General features: G+C 35.4%; 1 protein-coding gene across 1 annotated transcript in view; it reads left to right on the top strand.

Annotated features, from left to right (window-relative positions):
- Positions 1–15572, top strand: part of LOC132554263 (ATP-dependent DNA helicase Q4-like) — a 198791-nt gene that overhangs the window by 29218 nt on the left and 154001 nt on the right. The window contains exons 12-14 of the mRNA XM_060218571.1: positions 3510–3692; positions 3957–4119; positions 5593–5864. Coding sequence (XP_060074554.1) covers positions 3510–3692; positions 3957–4119; positions 5593–5864 — 618 coding nt within the window. The remainder of the gene's footprint in view (positions 1–3509; positions 3693–3956; positions 4120–5592; positions 5865–15572) is intronic.

Raw genomic sequence — 15572 nt, 5'->3', positions numbered from 1 at the left:
TTAATCACAGTAATAGCAGAACAAAATGGGAGAAAGAAATCCATTGTAGAACTGCAGAACTCCCTAAGGCAGGTGGTAAACGATTACCATACAGTAGTAATTCTTCCTTTGAGAAATATCAAGCATTTTGTATAAAAATATGTTTCCTCATTAGTTGATAACTTAACATTATATGCAGTAGTTACTGATGAGCTCAGTGAATCGTTGCCTGGAGGGAAAATGCACATGTAAGATTTGAATGTTTTGCTCACATGTCACCTAGTGCCAGTGGGCTTGTTTTATGGTGAAGGATCTGTCGTTCATCATATATCCTTCCTTTTGTTGACTTTCATCTTCCTCTAGAAAACCAATAAGTAACAGGTAGCTGATATTTGGTGAAGAATTACATGATATGGAGTACAGTATTTTTTTCTTATATGAATTACCTTAACCTATTTTCATGGTAACAAAGGTCAAAATATGATGAAAATTTCAAGAATCTTCTTCTCAATTTCCAGAAAACCCAGAGACCTTATATTATGCACAGAAAATTGTTACAGTTTCCTTATATAATTTACCTTGTCCTATTCTCAAGGTCACAGATGTTATATATAAAGAAACATTCAGAATTGTTTTCTCTGGTTTCAGAAAACACAAATTACTTACATTTGGAAACTAGGTACTTTGAATGTAGTGCTACAGTATCCTCTTGTAATTGACTTTGACATGTTTTCAAGGTCATGGAAGTAAATAGTCAAAGAAAGTTTCAGACTTTTTGGAAAATTGCTTGCCAGAATAAGTACTTGAAATTGAAAACTGCAATGTTTCCTCAACTAAATGACATTATCCTATTTTTAAGGTCACATGGGCCAAATTGATTAAAGACCTTTCAGAACTATCATTTGAACTTTCAGAATACTCAGAGTTATGATATTTAGCCAGGTAGTACCTAGGACAGATTGTTTCAAGGTGTCTTCATACAAATAACCTTGACCTATTTTCAAGGTCAAAGGTGTTAAAAAATTTTTAAATTGTAATCTTCTGAAATTCCAAAATATTAAGGATACTGATATTTGGTCAATAGGTTCCTGGTAAAGAGTACTACCTGGTATACTACAAATTTTCTTTATTAAAATGACCCTGAATTATATTCAAGGTCATAGGAAAAAAATAGGTTAAATCTATGATCTTTTTGTGAAGTTCCAGTGGCATTTTTTTCTTTTGTATACTAAGGTAGTAAGTAATAAGTGATAATGATAAATTTCTTCCAGACATACATTATGTGGTAATAGTAATGTACTATCCCATGAAAGATAAATTGGCTACACTCTGCTCCACCTGATCATAGATAGATATGTGAGAGTCTTTAGGTTTAAAACTTGTCAAAGATTTGTGAAAGTCTATGAGCCCTTTGTCCCTGATTAGTGCCTGCCTGCTGTCGGATATCCTTATGGCTTCCTTGGCTTGTCATTTGAAAAAGTTGTTTTCCCTCTCTACTACTTTAGCATGGACCTAGTCAGTGATATGGTTTGCTGTATAACATGGTCTGATAATAGATCTGGGACTTGGATTGCTTACGTTTTGATTGTTGGTGAAATTCCTATCTGTTTGGCTTTCCAATTCTTTCTGATGTTTACTGAGTCAACCCCAAATATCTTTACAGTTTCTTTTGACATAAACTGTGTCACAGTCCTTTCACCTGGTTGTAGTATACACATACTGCAACACTCTCTACAGGTACAATGGTAAAGTAGAGCGTATCATGATGTTTAATGGCTGTTGGCAATGTTAAGGCTGTGGTGTAATCTCTGTATGGTGTCTGATAACTTTTAAGTAGATGATGAATACTTGTCACTTTAATTATTAATTCCTTTGATAGTATTTTTTTTTTCTTTTTCTTTCCTTTCCTCCTTTTTTTTGTCGCTGTTTAATTATTTAAGGATCTACATATCTTGTTATACTGTTGATTGGTTATATTTACCTGAGATTTCAATTTATCAGCATCTGCATGTCTCATTTTCCTCCACATTTTCATGTATCTGCCACAAAATCATCACCTGTTGTTTTATCGTTATTGAAATGTTGTTGAGTTATTGTATAATTTATGCTCTTCAGTATGGGTTATCGATTGTTGGAGATGTTATCTACCCTTAATGGTATTATTCAAATCTGTATCTGTAAATGTGCTGTTATTCATAGATTTCTATTCATGGCGTTTCAACCTTGTCATATTGTTGTCATTGATTTGGTTGAATGCTTTATTGATTTCAAGCTTTTGAATGATTTTTCTCTTGCTTGCTCTATCTGTGTTTTACTGATGATATTTCAACCATTTTTAGTCTTTGTAAGACATTTGATATTGTGACTTGACAGTGTTATTTGCAAGTACCCTTCATCTAAGTATGAACATTAGGTGATTTCTGTCTCTCTTAATTTGTTTTCTGCAGGTTGGTTATGTATAATGAAAAGATGCTTTTTATATCTCATTCGGTGGATAAATTTATGTGTGATGTTTCAATAAAATGTACCCTACACTTTCACCCCCAACAAACATTAATGACCTGTGTGAAGCACATCTACACCGGGGTATGTACAGTGAACATGATGGTAATAAATTCACAGAGTTTTGTTGTAGCATAATTTTACATACACTAAGTTAAAAAAGTAGTGAGAGACAACTCCACGAAAATTCCCCTTAAACCATAGTCATAGATGTGCGAATGCCTGTCTGCCCTACCTTAAACATGGCACACGGATCTATATCCTGGTTGTAAACAAAACATAGCCAAACTGACTTTCATGGTATAGCACAGTTTTTCCACCTAACAAATATGCAGAAGATCACCAAAGGTTATTCAGATATCCTCTACCATTAAAAATGGATGCTGAAGAAAAATTGAAATGGCGTCCCGAAAGGGGAAATCAAACAATATTTTGCTTCAAAACGCAACTCCTTCTTAATGCCATTATAGATTTCAACCAAATTTGGTCTGAAACATCATTGAGGGTCAGGATTCATTTATTGAATTCAGAAAGTTGATTTAACACCGAGGGACTTGGGGGCAGAGATCCAAATGGGGAAGTTAGTCAATATTTTGCTTTAAAATGCTTCTCACTCTTAATCCTTCAGTGGATTTCAACCAAATTTAGTCGCAAACATCATTTAGTGTCAGGAATCATTTCTTATATTCAGAAAGTCAACTTGACCCCAAGGGACCTGCAGGTGTGTGGGGACCCAAATGGGAAAGTTAGTCAATATTTGCTTCAAAAATGTTACTTTTTATTAATGCTACAATGGATTTTGTGTTATACAAACACTATGTGACATGTTTGGTGTGTGTTGTTTCCTTGGTCTTATCAACTGATCTGATAATTATGTTATACAGACACTGTGTGACATGTTTGGTGTGTGTTGTTTCCTTGGTCCCATCAACTGATTTGATAATTGTGTTATACAGGTACTAAGTGACAAGTTTGGTGTGTGTTGTTTCCTTGGTCCCATCAACTGATCTGATAATTGTCTTATACAGGTACTACGTGACAAGTTTGGTGTTCGTTGTTTCCTCGGTCTCACAGCCACAGCTACTCAATCAACTGCTGCTGATGTTGCTAAACACATAGGTATTGAGGATTGTGATGAGGCGGTGATCCGAGGTCCTCCTGTACCTAGGAACCTGTTCCTGTCTGTGTCACGGGATGAAGACAGAGACCAGGTACAACTGGATTTTCAGGAACATAATGTGAACATCAAGCTTCATCCTTACAATTAGATATAATAAACTCCATCCAAGTCTCTTTTTCATTTCACTATGGTCCCTATTTAGGGTGAACATTACCATCTTCCCCTTACTGAAAAGTAGATTGACAACAGCTTTACTGATCCTGTGTGAAAGTTTTCAGATCCAGTTTATAAATATACAGCAATGTTATCTCCTGAATTACACTAAGTGGATTTTTATGTTTCATGTTGTTTCCAGTCTCTGATAGGGATGCTACAGGGGAAGAGATTTAGCCAGTGTGAGTCCATTATTATATACTGTACAAGACGCGACCAGACAGAACGACTCGCTACCCTCATCAGGACATGTCTGCAAGAGGAGAAGTCTCAGGACTGGGAAGAAGGCCTTGGTAAAAAGAAAGGTAAATGTTATAGGTCAGAGTCACAGCCTTCAGTGGATTACTAGGCTCTCACCTTGAAGGGATTCCCTGTTGGTAATTTAGAAAGGTGACTTGGGACTCTGTGCCCCTTACCTGGATTCCTACTGGCTAATATCAGGAAAGTTGCTTGGACTCTGCTTAGTTGGAGTAAAAGTCAGGCTAAGTTTTGTTAGAAAAGTGAGTTGGACACACAGCTCACCAGGAATTTCTTAAACTAATGTTAAAAAGGTGACATGGACATATAGTCAAAACACGTCATCTCAAAATTCATGAGACCATGGAAGATATTTTGACTCAACTGAATTTCGACTCAAACAAAGTGTCTAAATAAGGTTTCCTGATGTTGATTACGGTTGAACAAAGTAGGGCTACGATAGTACGATATACTGTGGTACAAACAACATAATTTAATCTATTATTTGAAATAGCAGTAAATAAAGAGAGAGAAATATTTCCTTTTTCTCCTGTTGTTATTTATTCATCCAAATAACAAAACGTGTTATAAAAATACCCAACATGTAATAAAGACATCTGTACTCACTTCAATCAGTGTCCACTCCTCTTACTGACAAAGTTTATATAGTTCATACCTTTTATGGAATGACAATAAAATGAAACTAAAATTTGCTTTTAATAAGCTACAATAAACGATGAATGAAGGTACAGATCATATTAACATAACTTTACTATGAATGAATAAACATGAAAAAGGCAGCACTAGAAAGCTTTTACCTGTTACAGAAAACATTGTACAAGCACTAGACTTAACAAATCACACACAGATATAGACTCTATCAATGAAAAATTACTGTCAGTACTGCATTGTTTGTCCTACACTAAATCTAGCAGATTAGCCAATCTCAGTCCTTTAGTAAACAAACCATAATTAGCTAAGTGTTACACACAGATGCCTTTTTACTTTGTGTATGTATTGACTGATTTCTTCACATGCCGATGTTTTGACAAAAATTAAGGTGACTTAGGGCACATTGCTTCTCATCTGGAGAGGTATTTTATCTAACTAATATTAGAAATGGTAGTTGACAATCTGGTGTGAGAAAATCTTCTACAATGAGAATGACAAAAAATCCTTAGAAGCATATCACGGAAGGAAAAGAAAAAATCTTTAAATTTTCATAAAAATAATGTTTAATCATATCTGCAATACATTTGACATTTTACATGTACCATATAACCTATTGTTTGACAGTATTAAATCTGTTTTATTTTTATATAAGATGAATATTAAAATCGGCAGAGTTTTATTGAGAAACGGTCACATTATGGAGATACTTTAGATCCATCAAAAATGTGGCAATGGCTGTAATTAGATATAATGGATTTGACACCAAATGACAAAATTTGCACATAGCAAAATAAAGCAAGTATAGAGTATTTCTTTCTGCACTTAAAATTGTAATATCCTTACAAAACAAATTTCATGATTTCATTTAGGTGGAAGGAAGAAGTATGCTTTCTGGGATGCTGAAAGTTACCATGCAGGTCTTACTGCGGCTCAGCGTAAACGGGTCCAAAATGCTTTTATGTCTGGACGACTGAGGGTAGTTGTTGCAACTGTTGCATTTGGGATGGGTCTGGACAAATCAAACGTTCGTGGTATCATCCATTACAATCTTCCAAAGAGTTTTGAGAGCTATGTACAGGAGATTGGAAGAGCTGGAAGAGATGGCAGAGAGTCGCATTGTCACCTATTTTTAGATTCAGAGGTACGTGATGATACACTAATAAAAACAACATAGTTTCTGAGACTTCTTTTCATGCTCCCCGGAGGAAGAGCATAAAGTCATCGCTTTGACCGTCTGTCAATCCATCAGTCATAATTTTGTCCAGAGCATAACATAAAAAGTGTAAGAGGTATCAACATAAAACATTATAGATAGATAGATTTCATCAAGGAGAAGCGGAGTGCACAAGAACCATCATTCTCTTTTGCATAATTTAGGAGATATTGGCCTTTGTTATTTTTTATACTTAGATATTTTCTGGAGCATTACACTGAAACTGTCAGAGGTATCAACATGAAACTTCGAAAATAGATAGATCTTCATAATAAGAAGTGCAGAGTACAAGAACCATAACTCTCTATGCATAATTTGTTATTTTTCAAACTTAAATTTTGTCCACATTCTGGGAACAAAGCCTGTCTCTGACAGCCCTTTTTGAGCATAGTGTATTGTTCTTTTTCTGCTAGGTTAAAGCTCATGGATATCAATAAATAACATTTTCTGGTATTACGTTTGGCCTGTTGAGATAATGCATGTGACATAAGAGAACATGTTACCTACAGAACAGCACTGTTACTTCACATTCTAGACAAAGTAACTGCTGAAGTTTTCACTGGCTGTTGTGATCCATCACCTTAATTACAGAATGATGCGCAGTTGAGTTTCACTGATGCTGCAGTGGAAATTGGGTGTTCCATTGGGAACCGCACATAAAGGAATACAGAGAAAACAATAGTCCAGTGGTTTATTTATAATGGATGTGAAATACATATTGTCACACTATTGTGTTAGACGTCAGTGATGATTACAGCTGACTTTGTTTGTGAGATGTACTGTGTACATGATCCCTTTGGTGATCCTGTATATTCTAGATCTGTTTGGTTATCTGCTACAATTTTATTATTAATACAACTGATCAACCTGACTCCTGACATGTTCCTGTCACCATTTTATAAACCAATCATTTCATTAATTTGTTTGTGTTAACCATTTACATGACACAGCTATCATTCCCTCTTTTTTTGTGAAAGCTTATCAGGAATTCTGCTCCTTGTTAATAGCATTGCCTGAGGTGCCATGCTCACTCTGATAAAGGGTGTTTGAGTTGTCAAGCTCACTCTGATAAAGTGTGTTTGGGGTGGTTAATTGCAGAAAATCATGCTAACTGTCTTGAGATCTAGAAGGAAACAGTAAAGATTTTACATATTTCACTGTCATGGTCTTTTTTAATTATTCTTTACCCCTGACTGCTCATCAGGAATAGGTATGTGATTTCTATACTGCAGATCTATATTTTCTGGGTTAACTCCCTTTTAAACATGGTGACTTTAAGTTTTTTGTTGTTTCAGTGAAAGTAATATGAAACCTCTATATGTTTAGTGATGTTGAAGTACTATTTTATAAAATTGCATTAATATTGTTCTGGTTATCTCTGTGGAATCTGTTAACACTATGCATCACTTTAGATAATATCAAAAGGATTGATAACTGTGCAGTTAAGTGTGAACCGAGTGATTTGAAGGGGTATAACTGTTCGTTTGTCCCAGGACTTGTCTCTCAATTTTGTTTATTTATATTATGTGTCTGATGTATTAGGCTTAAAAATGAAACAGGATGCTATGATCTATGTATTTTGAATTGTTTTCTCCAGACTAAAGGTTGTGATGCATACAAAAACTGAAACATGGATGAGCGATACGTGGATGGAATGGGTGACAAGCTATGTTATCACCAGATAAATATCAATGGCTCTGTGTATCAATAATGTAGCGTATTTTTCGAGAATTGGTCGAGTTTTACATTTCCTCTATAGTTAAAAGCTAGTGTCAGCAGTTTTAAATGGATATTATTATTTCTGATGGGCTGACCTGTTCAGTGTTGTTAAGTTAGCACACTTTATTAACCATTCCTACATTACAAGTGGTTCATGGAATATTGATGTTCCTTGCTTTCATTTTACTGTGTTGGGTATGAACCCAAAATCACACCCAACACACCGACATAACAGATTTGTCAACTAGTTCATCCAGGACACTAGCCAAGAAAAAGTCAGCTTTTAGCAATGAGTAAATGGAAAAAAATTAGATTTTGAAAAAAGAAGAAAATTGTGTTTAAATAAATTTGTTGAGGTACTAGATTATTCAGCTTGTATTTAAACATAATTTGTGTTGTCGGATTAGGTCCGTTGTTTTCAGCATTGTTAGTGAGAAGAATTGATACTTTCAATAAAGTTACATGATATATACCACTTAGGCACTGTTTTCAGATTACTAGTGGATAGATCTGATAAAAACATTTGTAATAAATATCATTTTAGTTAAGTGTGGTCAATAATCACAATTTGATACTCCTGCCTGACCGATTTCTAGTGCTGTATAGTGTGGAACAGCTGTATGTAGTCATCCATGCTTAAGGGCTATATATTACTGTGTTATTTGTTTCTTATGTTCATGATGGTTTTAATTCTACTCTATCTATGAATGAATCTAAATCTGACAAATTTTATACCTGGTGAATGTGTTAGACTGTTGCAATGAAATTCTGGTTCTTAAGTCGCGTGATGTATACAGTGAGTCAAAATCGAAATATTTCTCATTTACGCTGAAAATCAATATAAAAGGGTTGATGGGACGGCAAGTAAAATGATACCATTCAAAAAAAGAAAAAGAAATTTGTTGCCATCATTTGCTCGTCTTGGTAACCGATTGGTATGTAAATTATATTTGTGTTTCCAGGAGCCGTGTTATCCTCAGAATGACAGTCCTAATCGTCTCTGTAGTTAATTTCTACAGACTAGAAATACTTGTATCAAAATACGTGACAGGTGTTAACATGTTTACTGTTTTGTGTCTTTTATACTAAATGAGTGACCAACAGGTGACCACCCATTGACCTCTGCTACTGAATAAACTTATTTACACAACAAAGCAGGAGCAGAGTGGTTCAATACATGCCCATTTAGTCAAGGATTTTTCTATTGTCATATTTATATGGTCATCAACAAAGTGTTTCTGTTTGTGGCACAGTATGTGACTCCACTTTTCACAGACCCATTCTGAGGTGAGGATAGGTGTCTATCTCCACTGTTCACTGACCCCTTCTCAGGTGAGAGGGAATCATCTAATGTTTCCGTGGTTATTTGTCCGCTGTTCACTGACCCCTTCTCAGGTGAAGGGAGTGGAGGAATCATCTTATGTTACCTTGGTTAATATGTCCACTGTTCACTGACCCCTTCTCAGGTGAGGGGAGAGGGAATCATCTAATGTTTCCTTGGTTAATATGTCCACTGTTCACTGACCCCTTCTCAGGTGAGAGGGAATCATCTAATGTTTCCTTGGTTAATATGTCCACTGTTCACTGACCCCTTCTCAGGTGAGAGGGAATCATCTAATGTTTCCTTGGTTAATATGTCCACTGTTCACTGACCCCTTCTCAGGTGAGAGGGAATCATCTAATGTTTCCTTGGTTAATATGTCCACTGTTCACTGACCCCTTCTCAGGTGAGAGGAGGAGGGAATCATCTAATGTTTCCTTGGTTAATATGTCCACTGTTCACTGACCCCTTCTCAGGTGAGAGGGAATCATCTAATGTTTCCTTGGTTAATATGTCCACTGTTCACTGACCCCTTCTCAGGTGAGAGGAGAGGGAATCATCTTATGTTTCCTTGGTTAATATGTCCACTGTTCACTGACCCCTTCTCAGGTGAGAGGGAATCATCTAATGTTTCCTTGGTTAATATGTCCACTGTTCACTGACCCCTTCTCAGGTGAGGGGAGAGGGAATCATCTAATGTTTCCTTGGTTAATATGTCCACTGTTCACTGACCCCTTCTCAGGTGAGAGGGAATCATCTAATGTTTCCTTGGTTAATATGTCCACTGTTCACTGACCCCTTCTCAGGTGAGAGGGAATCATCTAATGTTTCCTTGGTTAATATGTCCACTGTTCACTGACCCCTTCTCAGGTGAGAGGGAATCATCTAATGTTTCCTTGGTTAATATGTCCACTGTTCACTGACCCCTTGTCAGGTGAAGGGAGGGGGGGAATCATCTAATGTTTCCTTGGTTAATATGTCCACTGTTCACTGACCCCTTCTCAGGTGAGAGGAATATGTCCACTGTTCACTGACCCCTTCTCAGGTCTAATGTTTCCTTGGTTAATATGTCCACTGTTCACTGACCCCTTCTCAGGTGAGAGGAGGAGGGAATCATCTAATGTTTCCTTGGTTAATATGTCCACTGTTCACTGACCCCTTCTGAGTTGATGGAGAAGATATTTCAACAAATCCTCCTTTAGTTAATATCTACTATTTTAATGATCTCTGCCTGGTTGTGAGTTTGGGTTGAGGATTGTGTTATTTTAGTAATCTATACACTTTCCTTGTTTCTCTGTGTTGTTGTTAGCTGTAGGATTATGTGCTTGGGCAAGATACTTTACTCACATTGTTTTATAAGGCATATGGAGGGCCTCTCGTATATTGTTCACTGATATAGTCACCAGTCAGTATAATGACTAGGTCAATATGTGGAGGGTATAATATTTTAAGTTTTAAGATGATTGCTTGACTAATATTTCTTATATGTGATATTTTAATGTTGTTAGATAACCAAATTTTCTAATTTTGTTTTTGGATGGAGATAAAGAGTAGATGCATGTGATATATGACCCTTAAAAGGAATTAATTCTTGTTAAGAATAATTTGCATACGTGGCACGAAGTGTCTAAGTGGATAAATCTGTAAGCATCTTTCCATTTCTGTCTAAGTTCTTAATCCCTCTGTCATATTACTCCAGCAGGTTTAGAAATAATCTGATGTCATGGATTCTAATATTGATATCTTTATTCCTATAAACCGGACGGTAACAGACAGGAAGCAGTAGATTAGAGCAGTGTGGTACAAAGCATTGATACATAATCCAGTAAAACCTGTACAATCAGGGACAGGCATTATCTTATCAATCAATTTTGTGACTCTAAATAGAACAAATACTTATATCATCACCAGCTTTTGGTGGCTAGAGATGACTTTTGGTGGCAGGAATACACATTCTTCAACAAAATACACATTCACATCAATTAATTGGACCTTATTATCAACATAAACTATAGATTGGTAACATGCTACAAGAGAGAAGCATATTTAGCTTAGTATGTAGATTTGTCTAGAGAATGAAAGCTTTTTGTTGTTGGATGTTATGTCATAGATTCCAGTGTTTGTAGACCTGTGATGTCATAGATTCCAGTGTTTGTAGACCTGTGATCTCATTGATTATGTTGTAGATGGTTTTGTAATGTCATTGATTCCAGTGTAGATGGTTTTGTGATCTCATTGATTCCAGTGTAGATAGTTTTGTGATGTCCTTGATTCCAGTGTAGATAGTTTTGTGATGTCATTGATTCCAGTGTAGATAGTAGATAGTTTGTGATGTCATTGATTCCAGTGTAGATAGTTTTGTGATGTCATTGATTTCAGTGTAGATAGTTTTGTGATGTCCTTGATTCCAGTGTAGATAGTTTGTGATGTCATTGATTCCTGTGTAGATAGTTTTGTGATGTCATTGATTCCAGTGTAGATAGTAGATAGTTTGTGATGTCATTGATTCCAGTGTAGATAGTTTTGTGATGTCATTGATTCCAGTGTAGATAGTAGATAGTTTGTGATGTCACTGATTCCAGTGTAGATAGTTTTGTGATGTCATTGATTCCAGTGTAGATAGTTTTGTGATGTCATTGACTTTAGTGTAGATAGGTTTGTGATGTCATTGATTCCAGTGTTGATAGTTTTGAGATGTCATACATTCCAGTGTTAATAGTTTTGAGATGTCATACATTCCAGTGTTAATAGTTTTGAGATGTCATACATTCCTGTGTTAATAGTTTTGGGATATCATACATTCCAATGTTAATAGTTTTGAGATGTCATACATTCCAATGTTAATAGTTTTGAGATGTCATACATTCCTGTGTTAATAGTTTTGGGATATCATACATTCCAGTGTTAGTAGTTTTGAGATGTCATACATTCCTGTGTTAATAGTTTTGGGATATCATACATTCCAATGATGTCATACATTCCAATGTTAATAGTTTTGAGATGTCATACATTCCTGTGTTAATAGTTTTGGGATATCATACATTCCAGTGTTAGTAGTTTTGAGATGTCATACATTCCTGTGTTAGTAGTTTTGAGATGTCATGCATTCCTGTGTTACTAGTTTTGAGATGTCATGCATTCCTGTGTTAATAGTTTTGGGATATCATACATTCCAATGTTAATAGTTTTAAGATGTCATACATTCCTGTGTTAATAGTTTTGAGATGTCATACATTCCAATGTTAATAGTTTTGAGGTGTCATACATTCCAATGTTAATAGTTTTAAGATGTCATACATTCCAATGTTAATAGGTTTGTGATGTCATACATTCCAATGTTAATAGTTTTGAGATGTCATACATTCCAATGTTAATAGTTTTAAGATGTCATACATTCCAGTGTTAATAGTTTTGAGATGTCATACATTCCAATGTTAATAGTTTTAAGATGTCATACATTCCAGTTTTAATAGTTTTAAGATGTCATACATTCCAATGTTAATAGGTTTGTGATGTCATACATTCCAAGTAGTGTTGGCATAGAGGTGTGTGATGTCATACATTCCAAGTAGTGTTGGCATAGAGGTTTGTGATGTCATACATTCCAAATAGTGTGGGCATAGAGGTGTGTGATGTCATACATTCCAAGTAGTGTGGGCATAGAGGTGTGTGATGTCATACATTCCAAGTAGTGTGGGCATAGAGGTGTGTGATGTCATACATTCCAAGTAGTGTTGGCATAGAGGTGTGTGATGTCATACATTCCAAGTAGTGTTGGCATAGAGGTGTGTGATGTCATACATTCCAAGTAGTGTGGGCATAGAGGTGTGTGATGTCATACATTCCAAGTAGTGTGGGCATAGAGGTGTGTGATGTCATTGATTTTAGTGTCTTCAAGATTTCATAGATTTTAGTGTTATTGATAGTAAGCAAATACTTGATGTGGTTTAATTGGATTTTGTATTGATATTAGAAATATGCTAATATGTACATTCCGTAATGTGAGGATTGCAAAATATTCCAAGGTAGCAATTTGTGTGAAGACTGTACACATTAACAGCTGATTAACCTCTCAGCAATGTCCTGACAGTGTTTTTACACATTAACAGCTGATGAACAGCCACCTCTCAGCAATGTCCTGACAGTGTTTGTCCACATTAACAGCTGATTAACAGCTAACCATCAGCAATGTCCTGACAGTGTTTAATAGGTTGTTTTTTAATAGTGGCATTTAATGATTGTAATCTGTTAAAGTTGTAAGTTGAAATTTTCACAGGTTAACCAAAAGGGATGGTTTTTTTTCAAGAAAATAATGGTATCAACCGCCATTGTTTTAAAATATTTTGTTGTGAAGCCTAAAGTATACATGGTATATTTTTTTCACGATATTAATCCATCCTCGAAAATACTGAAAAATAGACTGCCTGGATATCAACATTAACAGGAGATAGGATTGCTTATGCCTATAAGTGGAACCTTGTTTTCTTGAACTTGTATAACTCAAAGACCCCATTTAATCTCGAAGTTTTCCCATGATCCTGCAGAGTTTGAGAGAACAAGGTTTGAGTATAATAGATTTTAACTGTATCAAAATCTTGTGCTAGCAATAGCTTAAAATATAAGACTAAGCTTAGCTTGTTACACAACACTAACAGGTTTCTCACTCAAAGATTAAAGTCATCAGGTTAAAAGGTAAAATATCATTAACACTATACAGTTGTTTTGTGCCGTTTTAACGTTACTCCAAGTAACACTATCACGTGCACCCCTATAGTCTCCTTACAAATCACAAGGATCAAATTTTATTTTTTTATATTTTGTATAAAACTTCCTGAAATATAGGGGGAATATTGATACATCCTTTTTTTTAGTTCAATCCTTTGTAAGCTTTTTTTTCGTCACTTAGAATTCGGACAATACACAACCACAAGATTTGTCACAATCTGGTTTTTTTCCTTAATCAATAACTCTGAGTATTGTCACCATCTTGTCTTGTTTCTTAGTTGTTTTTTCTGAGCACTGTCATTTCTGGCCTTATTTACAGATTTATCAAATTCACAGTAATGTTTTGTTGATTTTACCATTATCTGAAACATTTCCTTCTGTTAGAGTTTGTCATTATATTGGAACACCTGAGAAAATGATGCTGGTGATGAAGTTGACCGAATATTCATGTCTAGCCTGGTCACCCTAGATTTTATGGCTTGTAAAGACTGTACTATGTATCCAAGGACAGCAGAGCCTCAAACCCAGTGTAATCACTCTCTTTAATAAATTACCAATTATGGACCAGACTTTCATTATATCCACCAGGCAAAGGTCTACCTAGCCAAATCTACATATGTATTTATAGACTGTCAGATGGATGGTGGTTCATTTTGACTGTTAACCAATGGTCTTTCCGTCTTGAACAAGTTTTTGGTATCACTTTTTCTCCAAAAGACCTTGATGGATCTTTTACCAATTACCTATGTAGGAGGTTCTCCTTTGTCTTTAAATGTACCTGTTTCATTTTGAGATTGATCAGAAAAAAAAATGGCCAGCAGGTGTCCTTCAGCAATTTTGATATTGATGAGGAAGTAAAGAATTGACCTTTGGTTGTACATCGTACATCATGCATCGTGGGTCGCACATCATGCATCATGGGTCACACATCATGCGTCGTGGGTCGTACATTATGCATTGACATTTTCTTGTGAACACAATAATTTGAATAAATATGAACCAATTTAGTGTAACTTGCTGAATGATGTTATTGAGATCTTTGAAGAGTTTCGGCCCTTTAAAATGAAATTACCATTGGACTTTGTGAACAGGATAATTTGAGTAGTTACTTTTGATTAAGCATCCTTTATGTATATATATGTATATAAAGGCCTTGGATGTGTTTTTTCAATGGGATTGATTCATATGTAATTTACAGAGTTATGGGTCTTTACGGTTTTATTACTATGATCTTGTGAAAACAATAACTTGAATAAATAAGAACTGAGTACGATATAACTTAATATGCAGTGTGATGTGATACTTAGACCCCAAATAATGTGATATGACACTTAGAGTCCAGATAATGTTTTATGACACTTGGAATCCAGATAATGTTATATGACACTTGGACTCCAGATAATGTGATATGACACTTAGAGTCCAGATAATGTTTTATGACACTTGGACTCCAGATAATGTGATATGACTCTTGGACTCCAGATGGTGTGATATGACACTTGGACTCCAGATGGTGTGATATGACACTTGGACTCCAGATAATGTGATGTGACATTTGGATCTATATAATGTGATGTGATACCTCTTGGACTTTTAACTAGAATGCCATACCAATTATGTTGTGCTTTAGATGTCTCACAATATCACGCTTTTAGCTAGAATGTCATACCTTTAACACCAATTATGTTGTGCTTTAGATTTCCCACAATATCACACTTTTAACTAGAATGTCATACCTTTAACACCAATTATGTTGTGCTTTAGATTTCCCACAATATCACGCTTTTAACTAGAATGTCATACCTCTGACTCCTTTGATAGATCAGGAAAACTGCATCCAACAGAGACATCTGAAAGGAGTTCTAATTAAT

Source organism: Ylistrum balloti, unplaced genomic scaffold (assembly GCF_031769215.1).
Source record: "Ylistrum balloti isolate Yb309-2 unplaced genomic scaffold, AGI_CSIRO_Ybal_v1 Utg370388, whole genome shotgun sequence".
Classification (NCBI taxonomy): Eukaryota; Metazoa; Mollusca; class Bivalvia; order Pectinida; family Pectinidae; genus Ylistrum; species Ylistrum balloti.
Note: the sequence above shows the minus strand (reverse complement) of the source record. Positions and strands in the feature narration are given on the sequence as shown.